The sequence below is a fragment of the Hirundo rustica genome, chromosome 8 (assembly GCF_015227805.2).
Source record: "Hirundo rustica isolate bHirRus1 chromosome 8, bHirRus1.pri.v3, whole genome shotgun sequence".
Classification (NCBI taxonomy): Eukaryota; Metazoa; Chordata; class Aves; order Passeriformes; family Hirundinidae; genus Hirundo; species Hirundo rustica.
The window spans coordinates 13856461-13872338 of NC_053457.1; the positions used below are offsets into that span (position 1 = coordinate 13856461).

The 15878-nt window shown below is 36.1% G+C and overlaps 1 protein-coding gene across 11 annotated transcripts in view; it reads right to left on the reverse strand.

The window, feature by feature from the left end:
* LRMDA (leucine rich melanocyte differentiation associated) overlaps positions 1-15878 on the reverse strand; it is a 613212-nt gene that overhangs the window by 235173 nt on the left and 362161 nt on the right. For 10 of the 11 annotated variants that reach the window (XM_058421526.1, XM_058421535.1, XM_058421530.1 and 7 more), the window contains one exon: positions 15008-15134. In XM_058421526.1, the coding sequence (XP_058277509.1) occupies positions 15008-15134 (127 nt within the window). Of the gene's footprint in view, positions 1-14105; positions 14917-15007; positions 15135-15878 lie in introns of those variants that run through there. The other variant, XM_058421534.1, reaches the window with a different exon arrangement.

A 15878-nucleotide genomic window follows, 5' to 3' on the forward strand; every position in this document is an offset into this window, starting at 1 on the left:
GATTTGAATACCTTTGTTGGAAAGAAACAAAAAACCCCAATTTGTGTGGTAGGAGCGGCTGGGCTGTAAACTGAGGAACAGCATTCATCACTTGTTACTTCAGAGGCAGTAGCTAGAAAGAATGAAGATTCTCCTTAATACAATTGCCTCTCAAAGTCTCTTTCTCTGAGTGATATAGAAGGAATTTGGGACAAACTCATTCTAAATGTCAGTCTAGAGCAGGGGGTGAGCGTGGAAAGAGAGCAAAGGAAGAGCAAGAACAGTTTTCTTGATTGTATAATCTTCAACTCATGGGTACATATAAAATATGACAATATGATGGTTTCAGGAGCTACAAAACTCTCATATTACTGCCAAGAGAATTCCGAAAACATACCAGAGATTCAGGGATAGTAAATATCTATAAATTAAATGAAATGGTTGTTTCAGAGGTATGTGGTTGGATGGTTACTATAAATAGACATCCACACATGCAATGACTGACATCTCTTATGTGGCACATGTGACTAAACTCAAAATATACTTACCCTTTATATAGGTCTGCAAAAAAACCCATAAAGTTATGCTTCTGCCTGGAAGATTTGTTTCCAGTGTTACCAGAGGTCTGTAGTATCCAAAAATACTGGGCGTTTTTTTCCCTAGCAGTTAAGGGTAATACCAGAACTCTTCAGCCTGCGCTGGACCACTAGCAGAACAACAGTCCCTAATACCTCTGCCTTGATGCTGTTTCACTTCACTTCCATATGTGCAAGTTGCCTGTGGCAAGTATTGGTACATTTATGGACATCTGTGTGAGTCAAGTATGAATCTCAAAATATTTGAGAAGGAAAAAGAAAAAATAAAAATAATAAATCTGCATCAGCTGCTATACAATCTCACACCAGCACTGCTCCACTGGGTATGAAGTAAGAAAGCAGGGCTGGCTGGTGACCCCATCAAGGGCCTTGCACACACAGCTTCAACATTAACAAGCATGTTAAGCTGCCTGAAATCAAATATACAATTACTATGCTACTTCCATGAATTAAGTATAATTTGATAGTGAGACATTAATAAACCTGTTTCATGGATCTTACCATTATCTGATAAAGAAGCTTTCTTTTACTATCTCTTTAATGTTATTAAATAAAGTAAACTCCTATCTGGTTAAATAGGCTTCAGAAGTGTTAATCTTAGCCTAAAGCAGTCTAATGGATTGACTCTTCCTCAGTAGGGCTATATAAATATTTATAAAGACTTCACACGAAGAACAGATTTGACATAGGGTTTTAAAAGACTTCTCAACATATACAGAACCCGGAGAAAGAAAAGATTTTGTAAAGACAATGAAGCTCTCAGCCTTCAAAAAACCTTCTCAAATCCGGGAGGGGTGGGAAGAGCACACAAACATATGTCTGAATCTGCACACAAGATTCACATCAGGGCAACAATACACTTCCAATAGTGGTGTCTTATGCTCGCAGGCTGCCTTATGAGTACAAGATTTTCTTTTTACCTGGCCCATTTGCTTTTCTAGATAGACAGATTTTACCGTGGCCCTAACAGAGCAAAAAGCTATTACGCTATTTTTCTGACTTGTTTCTGGATGGAGAAGAGCCAGCACTGAAAGCCTACATGTAAGCCAAACACACAGTCCATAGTCCCTTTAAAAAAAGTAAGCCTTCTCTGATACAAATTACATCAGAAAAGTATTTCTTTGAATAGCCTAGAAGAGAAAGCATGAAATCCTGGCTCTACCAATAATGTAAATTGTTTCTAGCCACTGTGTCACAGCCAGGATTTTACTACAGATACAAAGGGGTGGCCCTTCAGCCAAGCCAACAAGCGCAGTCATGGGGATAAAAAAAAAAAAAAAAAAATTATTTTATTCTCACTACAGAAAGATTCTACTAACTAAAAGTATTCCACCATGATAATATTAAAGATGAAAAAATGATACACCATCAATTTAAGCTCTTCTCCATCTTGAGATTAAGTAGCTACAATTTTCCATTTACATGGCATATTAGTATTTGATTAATCTATTTCTTTAGGGAAGCGTATGAAAGTATAATGTTTTTCTGCCACACAGAATAGATATATCATGCATCAACAGTAGCCCTGAAAATGCAGTGTTTTCATTGTTTTTATTGATACAGGGGTTGGAAGAAACTACTCTCACTTTCAGGTAACTGTAGTATAGGCAAAATCCTCAGCCAAACCTTTTCCCCAGCAAGGGAAGCCAAAAAAAGAAATGTGACTTTTCAAATTTGTAATAGTTGGTCTATCTGCATACAGCATTTCAACATTCCTTGACTGAAAGTGAACTTTAAATTAACATCTATGAACTATCTTTGGGATCACTGGACAGCCTAGGTTGCAACATAATTGCTTCCCAGCTGTAAAACTGCAGAGAATATCAGGCATCTGCCTTGTTCTCCCAGACCACATCAGCCCTCATGTTAACTTAGCTGAACCAGTATTACACAAGATTTATAGGGCTTGAATTAGTGCATTTGAGATTTAATTAGAGCTCCATAAATTTTCAGCAGTTCTCATATGATGCTGTCTCAGCCAGTGATCGTTGGTTTCCCCTGGATTCTGGGCAGAAGGTGGAAGACCAGGGTATAAAGGACAAGACAACCACTGGCTCTGTGTACAGCAGTTTTTACAAGCCAAACCATATTCCACAAGGGGTTTATCAAATCAAAAAATAGACTTCCCGCTTGCCAAAATATGACCTCAAGAGGACAAAGCAAGTAAGTTCTCTACCAACAACATATCTATTCATTTCTGCTTGCAGGGAGGTGGAGGAAAGAGCACAGCAAAAGAGCACTTCACACAAACAACAAGTCTTCAGAAGTTCTCTCCAGAGAAACTGGTAGACATATGGGGCAGAAAAAGACCCAAAAAGCTATGTTGCTGTTGCCTTTAAATCAAAAAGTTGTTATGAAAAACAACATATCTAGTTTCATGTTCAAAAATAAATCAGGAAAATAAAATTTGTTCTATCTTTTTCTTTCCTTGCTTTGCAACTGCCAATGGCCTTGCAGCAACGCTTCCCAGAAAGTTAGGTGTGTCCTTCACTGAGAAACCATGCACCATTCTGGCCTAGCACATGAGCTCAACTTAAAGACATTTTTCTACTAATAATATGAATTATTTTCTCACCCTGTATATCTTCTCTATTATCAGAGATAAATAATAAAACTCGAAGTGTTCCTCTCAGTTTATTACCTGTACAGCTACTGCTGAAAATCTTGCCAATGCAGCACTTGTTTATATTTAGAAAATTCTTGTTTGGCTGTTTTGAAACTAGGACAACACATGCAGATATTTCAATGAGTTCTGCTTTGCAATGACCATCTGACATGGCACAGATCTACATTTGTTTCTAGTGCTCACACAGCGGAGTACTCCTTCAGGGCCTCCTCAATGGACATAAAAGTGAATTCAAAGGTTTTCTCCGTGTGAAAGACAAATTTTGTGTCACACATACAGTGCTTTCGCCTAGTCTGTTAGAGCATTCTATCTTTCAAAATTGCACACAACATCTTAGACTTGTTATTTAGAAGAAATAGCCCTGTAGAGTCTTACTCAGACCATAAAGATATGAAAAATTATCACATAAGAGTAAGGGAAAAAGCAGGGAGGTATTATACAAAAGTAAGATAGTTAAAAATTTGAGCAATCCTGGGGCATTGGATTAATATTGTGGCCTGTTAGACTTCTCTTGAACAACACGCAATACAAAAGAAAGCACAAAACTCCTGCCAAAATGCATGCAAAGGGAGCAAGTTCTCCACGAACAGCTCTAAGACTCAGAAGCAAATATGTTTTATGCTTTATGTTCAACAACCCAGTGGACTAAGACCTGTAGCTAACTGCAAGACACGCAGGTGACACTCTATTTCAAACTCAGAAATTACATTTTTTTCTACTGAATTATGTATAGTTTCTTCCAGTTCATGGGCTTGTTGAAAATAAGGAGAATAGGAACATTCACTGCCTCTCCTACTCCATTCTTCTTCCTAGACAGATTTCTCTTGTGTTAGTGGCTTCACCTTTCACTTTAAAACCAACATTTATGTCACAGTGTCTGTGTTTAATTAATAATAATAACAGGCTGACTGCTTACTCATATCTAAACATTTTACATGAATTTCCAACCATTGATGATTAGGTAGGAGATGTATACCATAATGACATGTGCTCAGTGGAAAAATAAAACAACATGAAAGAGCAAAAAATTATTATCATAGAGATGCAAAACTTTACAGCGAGAACCATAAGCCAGAGTCAGGTGGTAAAATAATACAAGGAATAATATAGCAGAATGTAGGAATAAAAACTAACGATTCACACATATTGGCCAGAGTGGACCCACCTTCCTGCTTACAAGAATTGTGAGTTAAACTTTGTCACATTTGTGCAATTCTGCTGGAGCAGGATCCTGACTCCACAGCACTACTGGAAACAGCTGTGTGTTATTTCAATTAAATGGGTTTCTCCCTTGTTCATATGCTTTTTGCATGTATTCACACTAATAGTCCTTTTGAGAAAACCCTCCAGAAAATAATTAACTTTAATAGCTATTCTACAGCTAAATCTGCACAACTAGGTGGCAAATATAACTGAGCTCTACAGTAAAACTGGACTCTTCAAAAGAATTATAAGAAAAAAGATTACAGGTTCAGCACTGCTTCTGGGGTAAAATGGATATTTGTGATAAATGTATCAAATCCCCTAAAAACTACACCCATTGAAACTTCATATTTAGGCTGATTTGCTTTCCAAATCATATAGACAGCGCGGTTGTATACAATCTTTAAACAAGTACAACCACAGAGAGATTTAAGAGAAATAAAAGCATGATCAGCTAGCTTGTAATCTTCTTTTCTCTTATTCTCCTCCCTATAGCTGCATTAAATTGCCTGTTGAGAACAATAACATATTTGTGCTTTTATAGGTAGAATGATTTGTATTATGTAAAGATTTGGCTAACAGAGTAAAGATGCATTCAAACTGAGCTGGATTACATGCTGTTAATAATTTTCTGGATGCTCTAGGGGACCCATAATTCTGGAGGAAGAGAGATTAGCATTTGAATATATACTTTGTAATCCATCGCAAAGCAGACTTTTTAGTTTTTGTCATTTTTTCTAGAGCCACACTCACCAGAAATCAAATCACTGAAAGCATTTTGAAGGAAAAAGTATACCACAATCAAGTTTTTATGCCCCACCTCCCCACATGCTTTAGAGTACACAGAGAATCTGTCTTTTCACAGCTTCCACACCATTTCCATAGCCTTCTTTAGAAAGCCAGACTACCTAGAAAACGTGAACAGGCTTGTAGTATTGTTCTCTGCATGTTGAATAAATAGAGGAACTCAACAAGCAAACCAGAATTTGCTGTTCTGAGTAAAAGCTCAAGCTACCTAGAAAGCTGGTTTTGTTGTGAGCTAGCTTCTGTTTTAGAAAGTAATGTTAAAATACATTATTTTAACAAAAGTAACAGAACGCCTCAAATTGCACAAAAATACCCCTTAAAATATGATAGCATTCTTTTGTTATTATTAACTTCAGGATAGACAGGACTCCCCCATTTTGCTGTTTTCATGAAACACTGAACTATTTTGGCCTCCATTAGCTGAACATTGAAATCCTTTGTAAATTGTATATGTTTCTTCATGTCTTTATTTTTATGATTTTTGAAGCACTTACTACTTCAGAACATTTTTAAAGTACATGAATCTCTAATAAACATTATATTCTCTGACAAACTCAACTGGGAAGCATGCTGTAGTGTTCCTTTTTAATAAATTACTTTTCTAAGCATTATGGGGTTCGCCTAGCAAGCACAGATTCACTGGACAATATATACTTTTCATGACCTTTGCTCCTCAGTTATAATTAGTTGTCTGGTCCCAGTTGCTTACAGTGTAAACAAAGACTGATAAACCCACATTGCCTGCATGTATTTATTACATTACAGCTCAGCTGCCAAACGTCTAACCGTTCTAATAAAAAACTATTTTCTAAGGTCTATGTTTTATTGCATGTGTGACTCCCTTATTGGTTAGCATTTTGGAGTTGTGGAAAAGGTTATGAATTTAGAAACTAACTGCATTCATATCATATTTAAAACTTAATGCTATTTTATTAAAGACATATGGGCCTCCAAAGTACACATATTAAATGTCATGTAAGAAAAGTAGCAGTTTAAATCATGGTCAAATTCATTTTTGACGTGACTCCTGAGGCTTCCCAAGATCTGAACTATTTCTTTGTAAATCTGGCAGTTTAACCACACTCATAAATCACTTTCAAAGCATATTATTTCTTAATTTTACTGCATTAGAGAGCATTTGGCCTACACAGTGAACTGTTTGTAACTGTTACATGAACAAAGTTGTATGTTTAGTCTTATAATGTGTGAATAGAAAAAAGTCTTAATGTCTCAGTCTTGAATTTAGCTCTTATTTTAACCCAAATGATACATTTCCTAATGAAACTTACCAGAATAAGATACATAGCATGACTTGCTGTGCTGACATAAGAAAAAACTTCATCTCCTGCTTCAAGCTCCTAAGTTAACATCACAAAGGCAACAGTAATTTCATCATTAAGCAAATATCCCACAGGTTCTTCTACAAGAAAGAATGCCTAAGGTTTTCAAACCCCACCAAGGGTGAAAGAGAAATGAATCACCTTCGGGACAATGCACATGCCTCTACTAGGTTCCCTGATGTAAAGACATTTCATACATTAGAACTGAAGCATACCTTATATACATTTGAAAATTAAATGCATATCACTTAAGCACAGATTCCCTGTCTGCTAAAGTCTCAAGAAAACTTAACTTTAAAACAGATTATTCACAGAACAGGATTCAAAGTGATGTTATTTTTGAAATGTGATTGACATTTTCCTTATTTATTTTTAGACACATTTCTAGTTAAAGAGTTAATTACAATTTGTACGTTTTCCTATGAACATTTTCCTAGGATGAACGAGATAAATTAGGGCAATACTTCACTTCAAAAGTTTTATAATCTCACTAATTCCTTCAAAGAGAACACCAGTTCTCAGTCATAAATATTTTTTAGCTTTTTTCCACACAATGAACCCCTGATTTTCCTCTGAAACAGAGATCCATAACCTAAGTCACCAAATCTTAAAGATTTTATGCCAGGCCCATTGTCTGCCCAATAGACAAAATTATAAAACATTAACATCAGCTTCAGTTAATATTCAGGAACTGGAACCAGAATCTGTAACTTCAATATGATTTTAAGGGAGCAGATGAAGCCCTGCTATATCTTTTTTTCTATGACAAAGGGAGTAGTTTTAGAAACTCAAAAGCAAAATTGTTCAGGATGTCTTACAAAATAGTCCTTTGGCCTATACATTTCTGGTAAGGGTGGAGACAAGGGAAGAAATATTAGCCCTTCTCTGAAAACAGATTTTTGATTTTTTTTTTTCCTGAAATAACTCATAAACCAGCTTTAAATTGGTCATGTTCTTAGTAATTAATGAAGAGAGAATGACTGATATGCTTGAGCTTTTAGGAGATGACCTCATCACAGCCCTATCTGACTCTTGGACCACACTCTGGCTGATGTTAGTGAGGGGAAGGATTATTTTTTATAATGCTCTGGTGTTCTTGACCTGCCAATATTTCAAGCACACAATCTCTCTTTTAGCACAACAGGAAAGACAGAATTCAGCTGCTTAAATACAAGTTTCTACTGCTGTTTTAGCCACTCTTCAGTATCCGTACTTGATCTCCCATGGTGGCTTCAAAAAAACTTACATCTCCTATGTAAGATACTGATCTGTCATCCCTACGGGGGTCTACTTTAGAGTATCTAAAATGGCACTAGGCTACTATTTTTAGGCATTTACACTGTTTTCAAAGTGTTTAGAAATACTAGTGCATTCATTTCACCTTTCCTTTAGTCCCTGTCCTCTCTGACTCAAACCATCTGACTATAGCAACACTAAAAGAACCAAAAACCTAGCACCAATTATGATAAGATGCTATATGATATACTTGCATCACATTTTATGTGATGAAGTCATGGTTCTTTAGTTGTTCCTTGCTGCAAGACACGCTCCTGAGAAGATCACAACAACAAATCATCTTTGCCTTCACCGGCAGTGGCCCTTTGACCATGTTTATCTCGAACAGCTGGGGAACTTTTCATGGCTCAGTGAATTAGCGAAGCCAGGTCTCATCTTAACATAGCACACAAATCCACTGCCGAGCCAGCTGTGAACACTGTGGGACGCGCAACCACAGTCAAAACAAGCAACAAATATAAAATCAGCCATGACAGTTCTTTCCAACTTGAAAGCCAGGTGCTTCACATGTACAAAATTCCATGTAGATGCTACGGTAGTGATAGTTTGCCACCATTTTGCTCTTTCAAAAATATTGCTCTGACAAGCAGTTCAGAGAAGGAAAAATTATACTCGGACCTTTGTTTCATGGCTAAAAATTGACATATATTCTAACTATGATACTTAAGACTGTTGCGGCAGCCCTTTTGTTAGAGGGTAGAAATGAGCTGAGACACAGACTTCTTGTTTAGCACAACATGGAAAGGGTCCTGGTTTATTCCTCTTTACAGCTCAGCCATCCTGACTCCAACTATTCGCTGACTCTGGCTGCAGCAAGCTCCTGCTGTAGGTTTCCCTTGCAGCCTCTGACTGCACGTATTAGTGCGCAGTCTCTGACTGCAGGCTTTTACCTAATTAGACTGTGGCTGCAAGTCCCAAGAACAGGGTATAACTGCAGACCCAGACTGACCTCACAGCAGTGATTCTCTCTCCCCATAATCCCTCTTCACGATTCTCCTCCTCCATGATGCTCCTCTCCAGCTAACCCACTCCCTTTTATCACACTTATCTTTATTGGATACAGCTGTTACTTATCAGGGGCAAGATCACCCGTATTCCCTTCTCCTACAAAGACTACTACTATTTCAATGGGAATAATGCAACAAAGTGACTGAGAGTACATGTGGCATACTGTGTCTTAAGGTCCAGAAAAAAAAAAATAAAATCACCTACAGGAACATAAGAATAGACAAAAGCTAGCCAAGAGTTTTGCCAATGCCCTACTAAATCTATTTTTCTCTTTTTACAAAATTCAACATATGAACAGCTCCTGTGCTTAACACTGGTGTCAACTGATAATGAGATCCATTTCATTAGAAAAGAGGAACTACAAGAAGCTCTGCTTCTATTCCAGCAGAGTTTCTATTTCCAAAACAAAAACAAAAAAAAATTCCAAATAAAATAAAACTGTAGCCATATTGATCCATTAGGAATCTAAGACAATTGTGATCCCACTGTCTGATACCACGGTGTTACATTCTGCTGAATGGCATTTTATTTAAACAGCCTGAGTAGATAATACAAAAGCCAGCATCGAATTATTGAAGCTTCCATATATCTGAACCCACAAGTGAAAATAAAAAACAGCGAAAAAAACGCCAACAAAACCCAACAAACAAAACAAAGAAAGAAACAAAAACCCCAAGAAACCATACCAACAAAAAAACAACCTAGTGGTAATAAGCAAGTTGTCACAATTTCTTCAATTAAATGGAGGTATCAATTATACACAGTATCTATTGCCAATCATCAGAGAATTTCCAAGTGCTTTACACATATTAAGCCTTACAAAGGGATCAATTTGCTCACTACTACTGAAAGATACACACTTTTCAGGCGCAAAGTAGCAGCTGGTTAACTAGCACACTGCAACATTACAGGGCAGTTTAGGGCAGAAGGTGGAGAAGAATGCCTTAGTAAATGGAGACTGTAGAGAAATCTACAGAGGCAGAATGTAATCACCTGAACTGGATTCAGGCCAGAGCCCCAGGAATAACACCCCTTCCTATCTGAAAAATACATTGGGAGCATTAATGGTCAAAATGAAATGGGCTTCATGACAATCATACACTTTTTTTTTAAGTGAATAATTTTAGAAAAGAGACATCACCTTTTTCCTTCTGTATATTTACTAGCAATTAAGATAGTGTAGTCCACATAAACCCCAACAAAGAACATATGAGGATGTTTTTTAAGAAATATCAATGTAAGACCCAACACTGAAGAAGAGTCTTTCTCCCTACCCTAATACACATATGACCCATACGTGTGTATTCTTTGCTCTTGACAGCTGGAATTACAGTAGATTATGAACCAAACATGTTACGGACTTCTGCTTAAAACACCTAAACTTTCCAAAGAGTAAAATGAATGACTGCTACAATGTCCTTAAAGTAAATATTATTTACTGCATCACAGTCTAGATTGGAGTCTTAAGCTCGTGTCCTTGTTTTGGTATGTGAAATTCTGACATCTGACAATAAGAAACCCTGTTATGTGGAAGCCCTCTGAAAGAGCTATCTTGTGAGCTCGCAGTTCACTGACACAATGATTCTTTACACTTTAGAAGCCCTATACTCTGCATGTTCTTCAAAAGCTCTAAATCCATAAACCAAGATCTCTAACCAATGGCAAAGGTAAAATGAAAAAAGTTGTGAGCAATGCAGCTGTTCTCCAAAGTTCTGTCTCCTTTTATTTACTTTTTAAAGCCAGCCTCATGTTCCTAGTTTAGGGAGGGAGTAAAAAGATCCATGAGATACATTGGCAAAAATGTTTTGCCTATATTCATGGAAGCAGGAAGAATACATCTCTTCAAGAAAAGTATGATTCTTGTTAAATAGTTTGGGACAAAAATTACTAAAATCATTCCTTATGCCTCATCTGACTTTAATAGAAGCATACATCAGCATCGGTCACTTTGATAAAGAGCTTTTCCTCTGAGTTTAAGCACAAGAATACTGCCAATGTTCTGAAAGCAACACCGTAGATTTTATCTCACCTTATTTCTTAAATGGTACTGCCTAAATATTTACTCTTCCTATCATAATAAAATAATCTCCTTCTACCCTTCAAGTAACACTGTGGGCATGAATCACAGACATTTATTACATGGAATGAAGATATTAGACTTGCCTTTCTGTTTCAGTGTCTCCATCTTAGTTCCTTAGAGAACAAATGCTATGTCATGTTTCATAATTATAACTTGCAGTGAAAACAATGCATCTGAGAGTGAAAAAAATATTAAAAAATTCAAACCACCTATACTGCCTTTTTTTGTTGTACAGAGTTCACTTATAGCCAGTGGACAAGACACTTTCGGTAAAGATGCAAGGAAGCAGAACTCCATTTAATATTAAGTTTGTTACTTGGAAGTATATCTAAGGATAGCTGACAACGATTTGGCTCTATAAGCTACAAAACTGCTACTGGTGACCAAATGCCTTCTGCTTTCTTTCACGACCATAAATAAAACAGATGAAAATGTTAGCCTTAAAAATGCAGTAAATCAAAAAAATATTTATGGGGAAGAGGGGTGGAGAAATACTGGGAAATATATGTATTTTATAACAGCAAGCAGATTGACCCAGTATTAAATAATTAAATTTATATTTAAAGACTTATGACAGCATGTATCTACTCACAGTAACACACTTAAATGGATATATCCACATTTTATCATCTAGATTAAATGATCTTGAATGCAGACCTTTAAAATATGAAATGATGTACTTTGATACATCATAATTTCATTTTATTTATATTATATGCAATGTAAAAATGTGTAGTCTTAATGTATTTTCTCAAATCACATTTGCTTTGCATCTCTATGTTTCAAAAATGAAACAGTTGGAAGCACAATTCATATACCTATAAACCAAAGAGGGGTACAGTTTTAAATAATTATGTCAAGAAATGACAACTGTACTCTTTGTAGAAGCACAGATGAATAATTACAAAGCTGGGACACAATTAAGCAATTTTGACTGTGGTATTCTTGAGCTGTCTTTCTGATGTGAAATGCTGTCATGCCCAGAAACACACTTCACTCTGGACAGGCATCTTCCACTTTGAGCTACACTTATGCCAGTGAAATGAGGTCATGGTCTGGTCATTAAACAAGGCTTCCTCATCTGGCTCAATGACTCTATCCAGCCAGACTTCCCCAGCCTTCATTAAAACAGGCATGACACAGCGTTCAATATTTTGACAAAAGAAAACACAAACATAACAGAATAATGAAGTTTAGCTCACCTACATAGTGAGAAGGAATACTGCATTGTAACATTAAACTGTTTTCTAATAAATGATTGTATCTTTCCATAAGACAGTCATATCACAAACAGATGTATTTTCAACAAAGGATGAAATGAAGCAAAGCACAAGTTTAGTGTTCCGTTAAAAAAATAGGGAATAATGAAAGTAAAAAAAAAAATTATACAAAATAAAATATTTATGACTTAGTGATGACTGGTGATTGCTAGATACTCTCGCATTTGAGTAAACACAAGCTAGTCAGATGGAAATTTCTTGCTTTTATTCTCATTTTGTGTATTTTTGTCTTGGTGGGGTATTTTGCTCTCCCAAGTATTTCATGTCAAGACTAAAATGAAAACAACTCCCCACATCACAGCCTCTTTAGATCATCAGTCTGCCTTTTACGCTGAATAAGCCACACCATCTCCTGCTTATCAAAATGGAGGGAAAAAATGCCACTACGTAAGTTAGGATTTTTTGTTGGTTTGTTGTTTTTAAGTTTTCTTTTCCTGAAAAAGCAGGTCTGAAAGGCCCACTGTTGTTACTAAATCTGGCAGAAGATTTTCATGGGGCATCCACCAACATAAATACTAATCACTCCAACTCCTTTCCTGGTAAACATAAGCCGACACAGTGCCTGCTGCCTTAGGTGAAAGAAAAAAAAAAACCACATTATTGGGAAGTTCATTATCATCAAGGTCTTATATGTCACTATGTCAATTTATTAAGGAGTTTTTATGATGACCAATACTGTATATGCTGCAATCTTCTTCTGAGTTTGGATCAAGGTGCTTCAAAAAGCTTAAAATGTATTACCAGTACCTGCCTGTTAAATCTGGCTGAAGTTGGTCAAAAATATCGGCAGCTATATGGGAGTGGAACTGAGGAAGAGAGAACACAAGATCCAGGGAATGTGAAGGCTAGAGTATCAAAACCATTATGTATGCAATGTATAACACGTGACAGAATTCAAAAGTAGTTACTGTGCACATCATCTTTGTGATTTATGGAGGAATGCTGCTTGCTGTGGTCTTCGAGTAGAGCTGTCAATAGCTGTACACATACTTAGCTGCATCTCAAAGCAGATATGCAGAGAAAATTCTGGGTCTTCTCAGACACAGAAAGAGTTTGCATGCATATGTACTATAAGCATAAATATCCTAGGAAATAAGCACAAATTCAAAACAATTCGGAGCACTTCAATACCTGCATCAAATTTAATATTTATTTTAAATTATCCTCTTCTGTGATATGTATATAATATTGTATGATGAGGGTAATTTCATAACACCTTAAGAAGCATTAATTCATGCCATAAAAATAATTCACATTGATTTTATCATCAGTGATTTGTACTGAACCATTTATAAAGAAGGAAAAAAAACCTCTTTAGTATGGCAGTAACAACAGTAAATTGGAGCTTTCTGCAAATTTTCTGAAATAAATGTGTGGTTTATCATACGACTTAGTGGATAAATAATTCAAAACTATACAAGAGGTTCAATTGTAGATATAAAAGATAAAGATGTTATCCTTAAATTTGTTAAGTAATTTATCCTTAGCTATTGACTCAAAAAGAGGTTTAATCCTGAAAAGTAATTTCATATTTGAGAGACACTTTTTCTCTTACACTATTAAGTTGGATCCAATTCACAGAGTAGACTCTTAATAGAAAGATCTTTTTTTATATTTAGATAAATGTAAAAAAAACTTCACCAGATCCAAAATCTGATTAGATGAGAATTGTAAAAGATTACACACATATGCTATATGTAACACAATTCAGCTGTTGCATTTGGTCAGATTCAAAGATGGTTTGCTGTGAATAGGACAACCACTACAGCTTAAAAATAAATTATTCCATTTATTACATATATGAAGCTGAAATAACTAAAGGCAGTGGTAAACAATATATCAAAGCAATGTTTGTATCAGAACTGTTAACATTTTAGTAGCTATAAATTAATCAGTCTGAATTAATTTGTAACGTACTGCAATTGTACTCATGATAATGCAGTTATCCAACAACACTGTTATGCTCCCAAACAGTGCATTTCCATAACCACTATATTATTATTCAGCATTATGGGAAATCTGCAATAAATTATTGATGGTATACTTTAGAGAAAAGGCAGCAAACAGAAAGCAAGAAGACTGAAAACTTGAGCAGAGTCTTAAGAAAGATCTGCACTACTAAAGCACTCTGAGCACACCACAGATTGCTGTTATCAAGTATTGATCAACAATGGAAAAAGCAGGCAAAGTGGAGAATTCACATTCACATTCTGATTGCTTCAGCAGGATGCCCAGAGTTGATGGAAGCTGTATTAAATGCTCAGATCACTGAAACTGTCTCTCTGATGCTGTCAATGCTTATTAGCAGGACACCACATTAAGTAACATCATACAAAATTAGAATCAACTGGTTCACTAAAAGCCAATAAACACCATACGTGTGAGCTCTGCAACAGACATTTAATATACAAGGCAGGGGACAACTTGTCAGAAAAAATTGCATTCTTACACAAAATATATCACACAGTCGTTACATTTCCTTGGACAGAGTAAAAAATTATTTTAAGCTCAGTGACACATATTAGTTACTTTTCTATGAAACACAGGTTGAAACCTGAAATTTGGTAACATGGCCACAGCCCATTAGACATGCACCTGTAAATTTCTACATTGCAATAGAGAAAAATTACTAAGGCTTTTGTCCTCCATCTCACCGCATTTATCAGTCCTTTCATTCGAAAGATTTTTCTTCTTCTTTTACCTTAGCAAAAGATGCAGGCAGGCACTTGAACTTACTTTAAAATAGTGTTAATGAATCATATTATTGTTACCATTTTCATTTCATCTCCTACCTTAGCATCCTTTGGCTTAACCACTTTCATGAAGGCACCTCTTATCAAGGCTTCCTCTCTCTCCCTCCTGGTTACTTTCCGAGTATCGAGAAATTTCAGGTTTGTCAATTTGTGCAGGACAAAATATCTGACAGATATCAAAATACACAGTTAAAATCCAGTAACGCACAAAGACATAAAAAACCATTCAATACAAAAAAAATTTAATACTGGTGGGTCAAACACAATTATCACCATGGACCTGTATGTTCTCTCTGTATATTAGTGAGGTATAAAGCATAGAAAGGAACAGAATAACCTAGAAATTGTTTTGCATTGCCTGTTTGGGAAAAGGAATTTTGAGTGATACTAAAGATTCCAACCCATACTGTAGGAGAAAATCAATCAGATATGGGAAATCTCCAGCCAACTCCTCTGCAAGAATTCTTACCATTTCCCACTTCTTTGGATTTCTTATTTTATTTTATTTTCCTAAAAACACAATGATCAGTATTTAGAAGGAAAATTCCAATTTGGTCCCGTCAGAGAGACAAGGCGTCCTTATGGCATAAAGATCCCAGCTGAGGATTAAGTGCAGAAGCACACAGGGAAGGACTATTCATGGGAAATATATTTGAAGAATTCCAAGTTCTTACAAGGATTCATCAGTGTTCTATTCTATTTATCATTTCTACTCAAAGGCTAGCAGCTTTCTAGCCTCAGAAAAATACTTGGCTTCTCACTTGTGGAGGGAGAGAACATGGCAGAGCAAAACCAAAGCAAGACACAACCGTAGCAAATCCAAATAATCTAACCACCTCAAGTACACATCAATTGCATTTAGTCAACCAAATGTGAAGCAGACACTGCAAAGTGAGGGCAATATCAGACT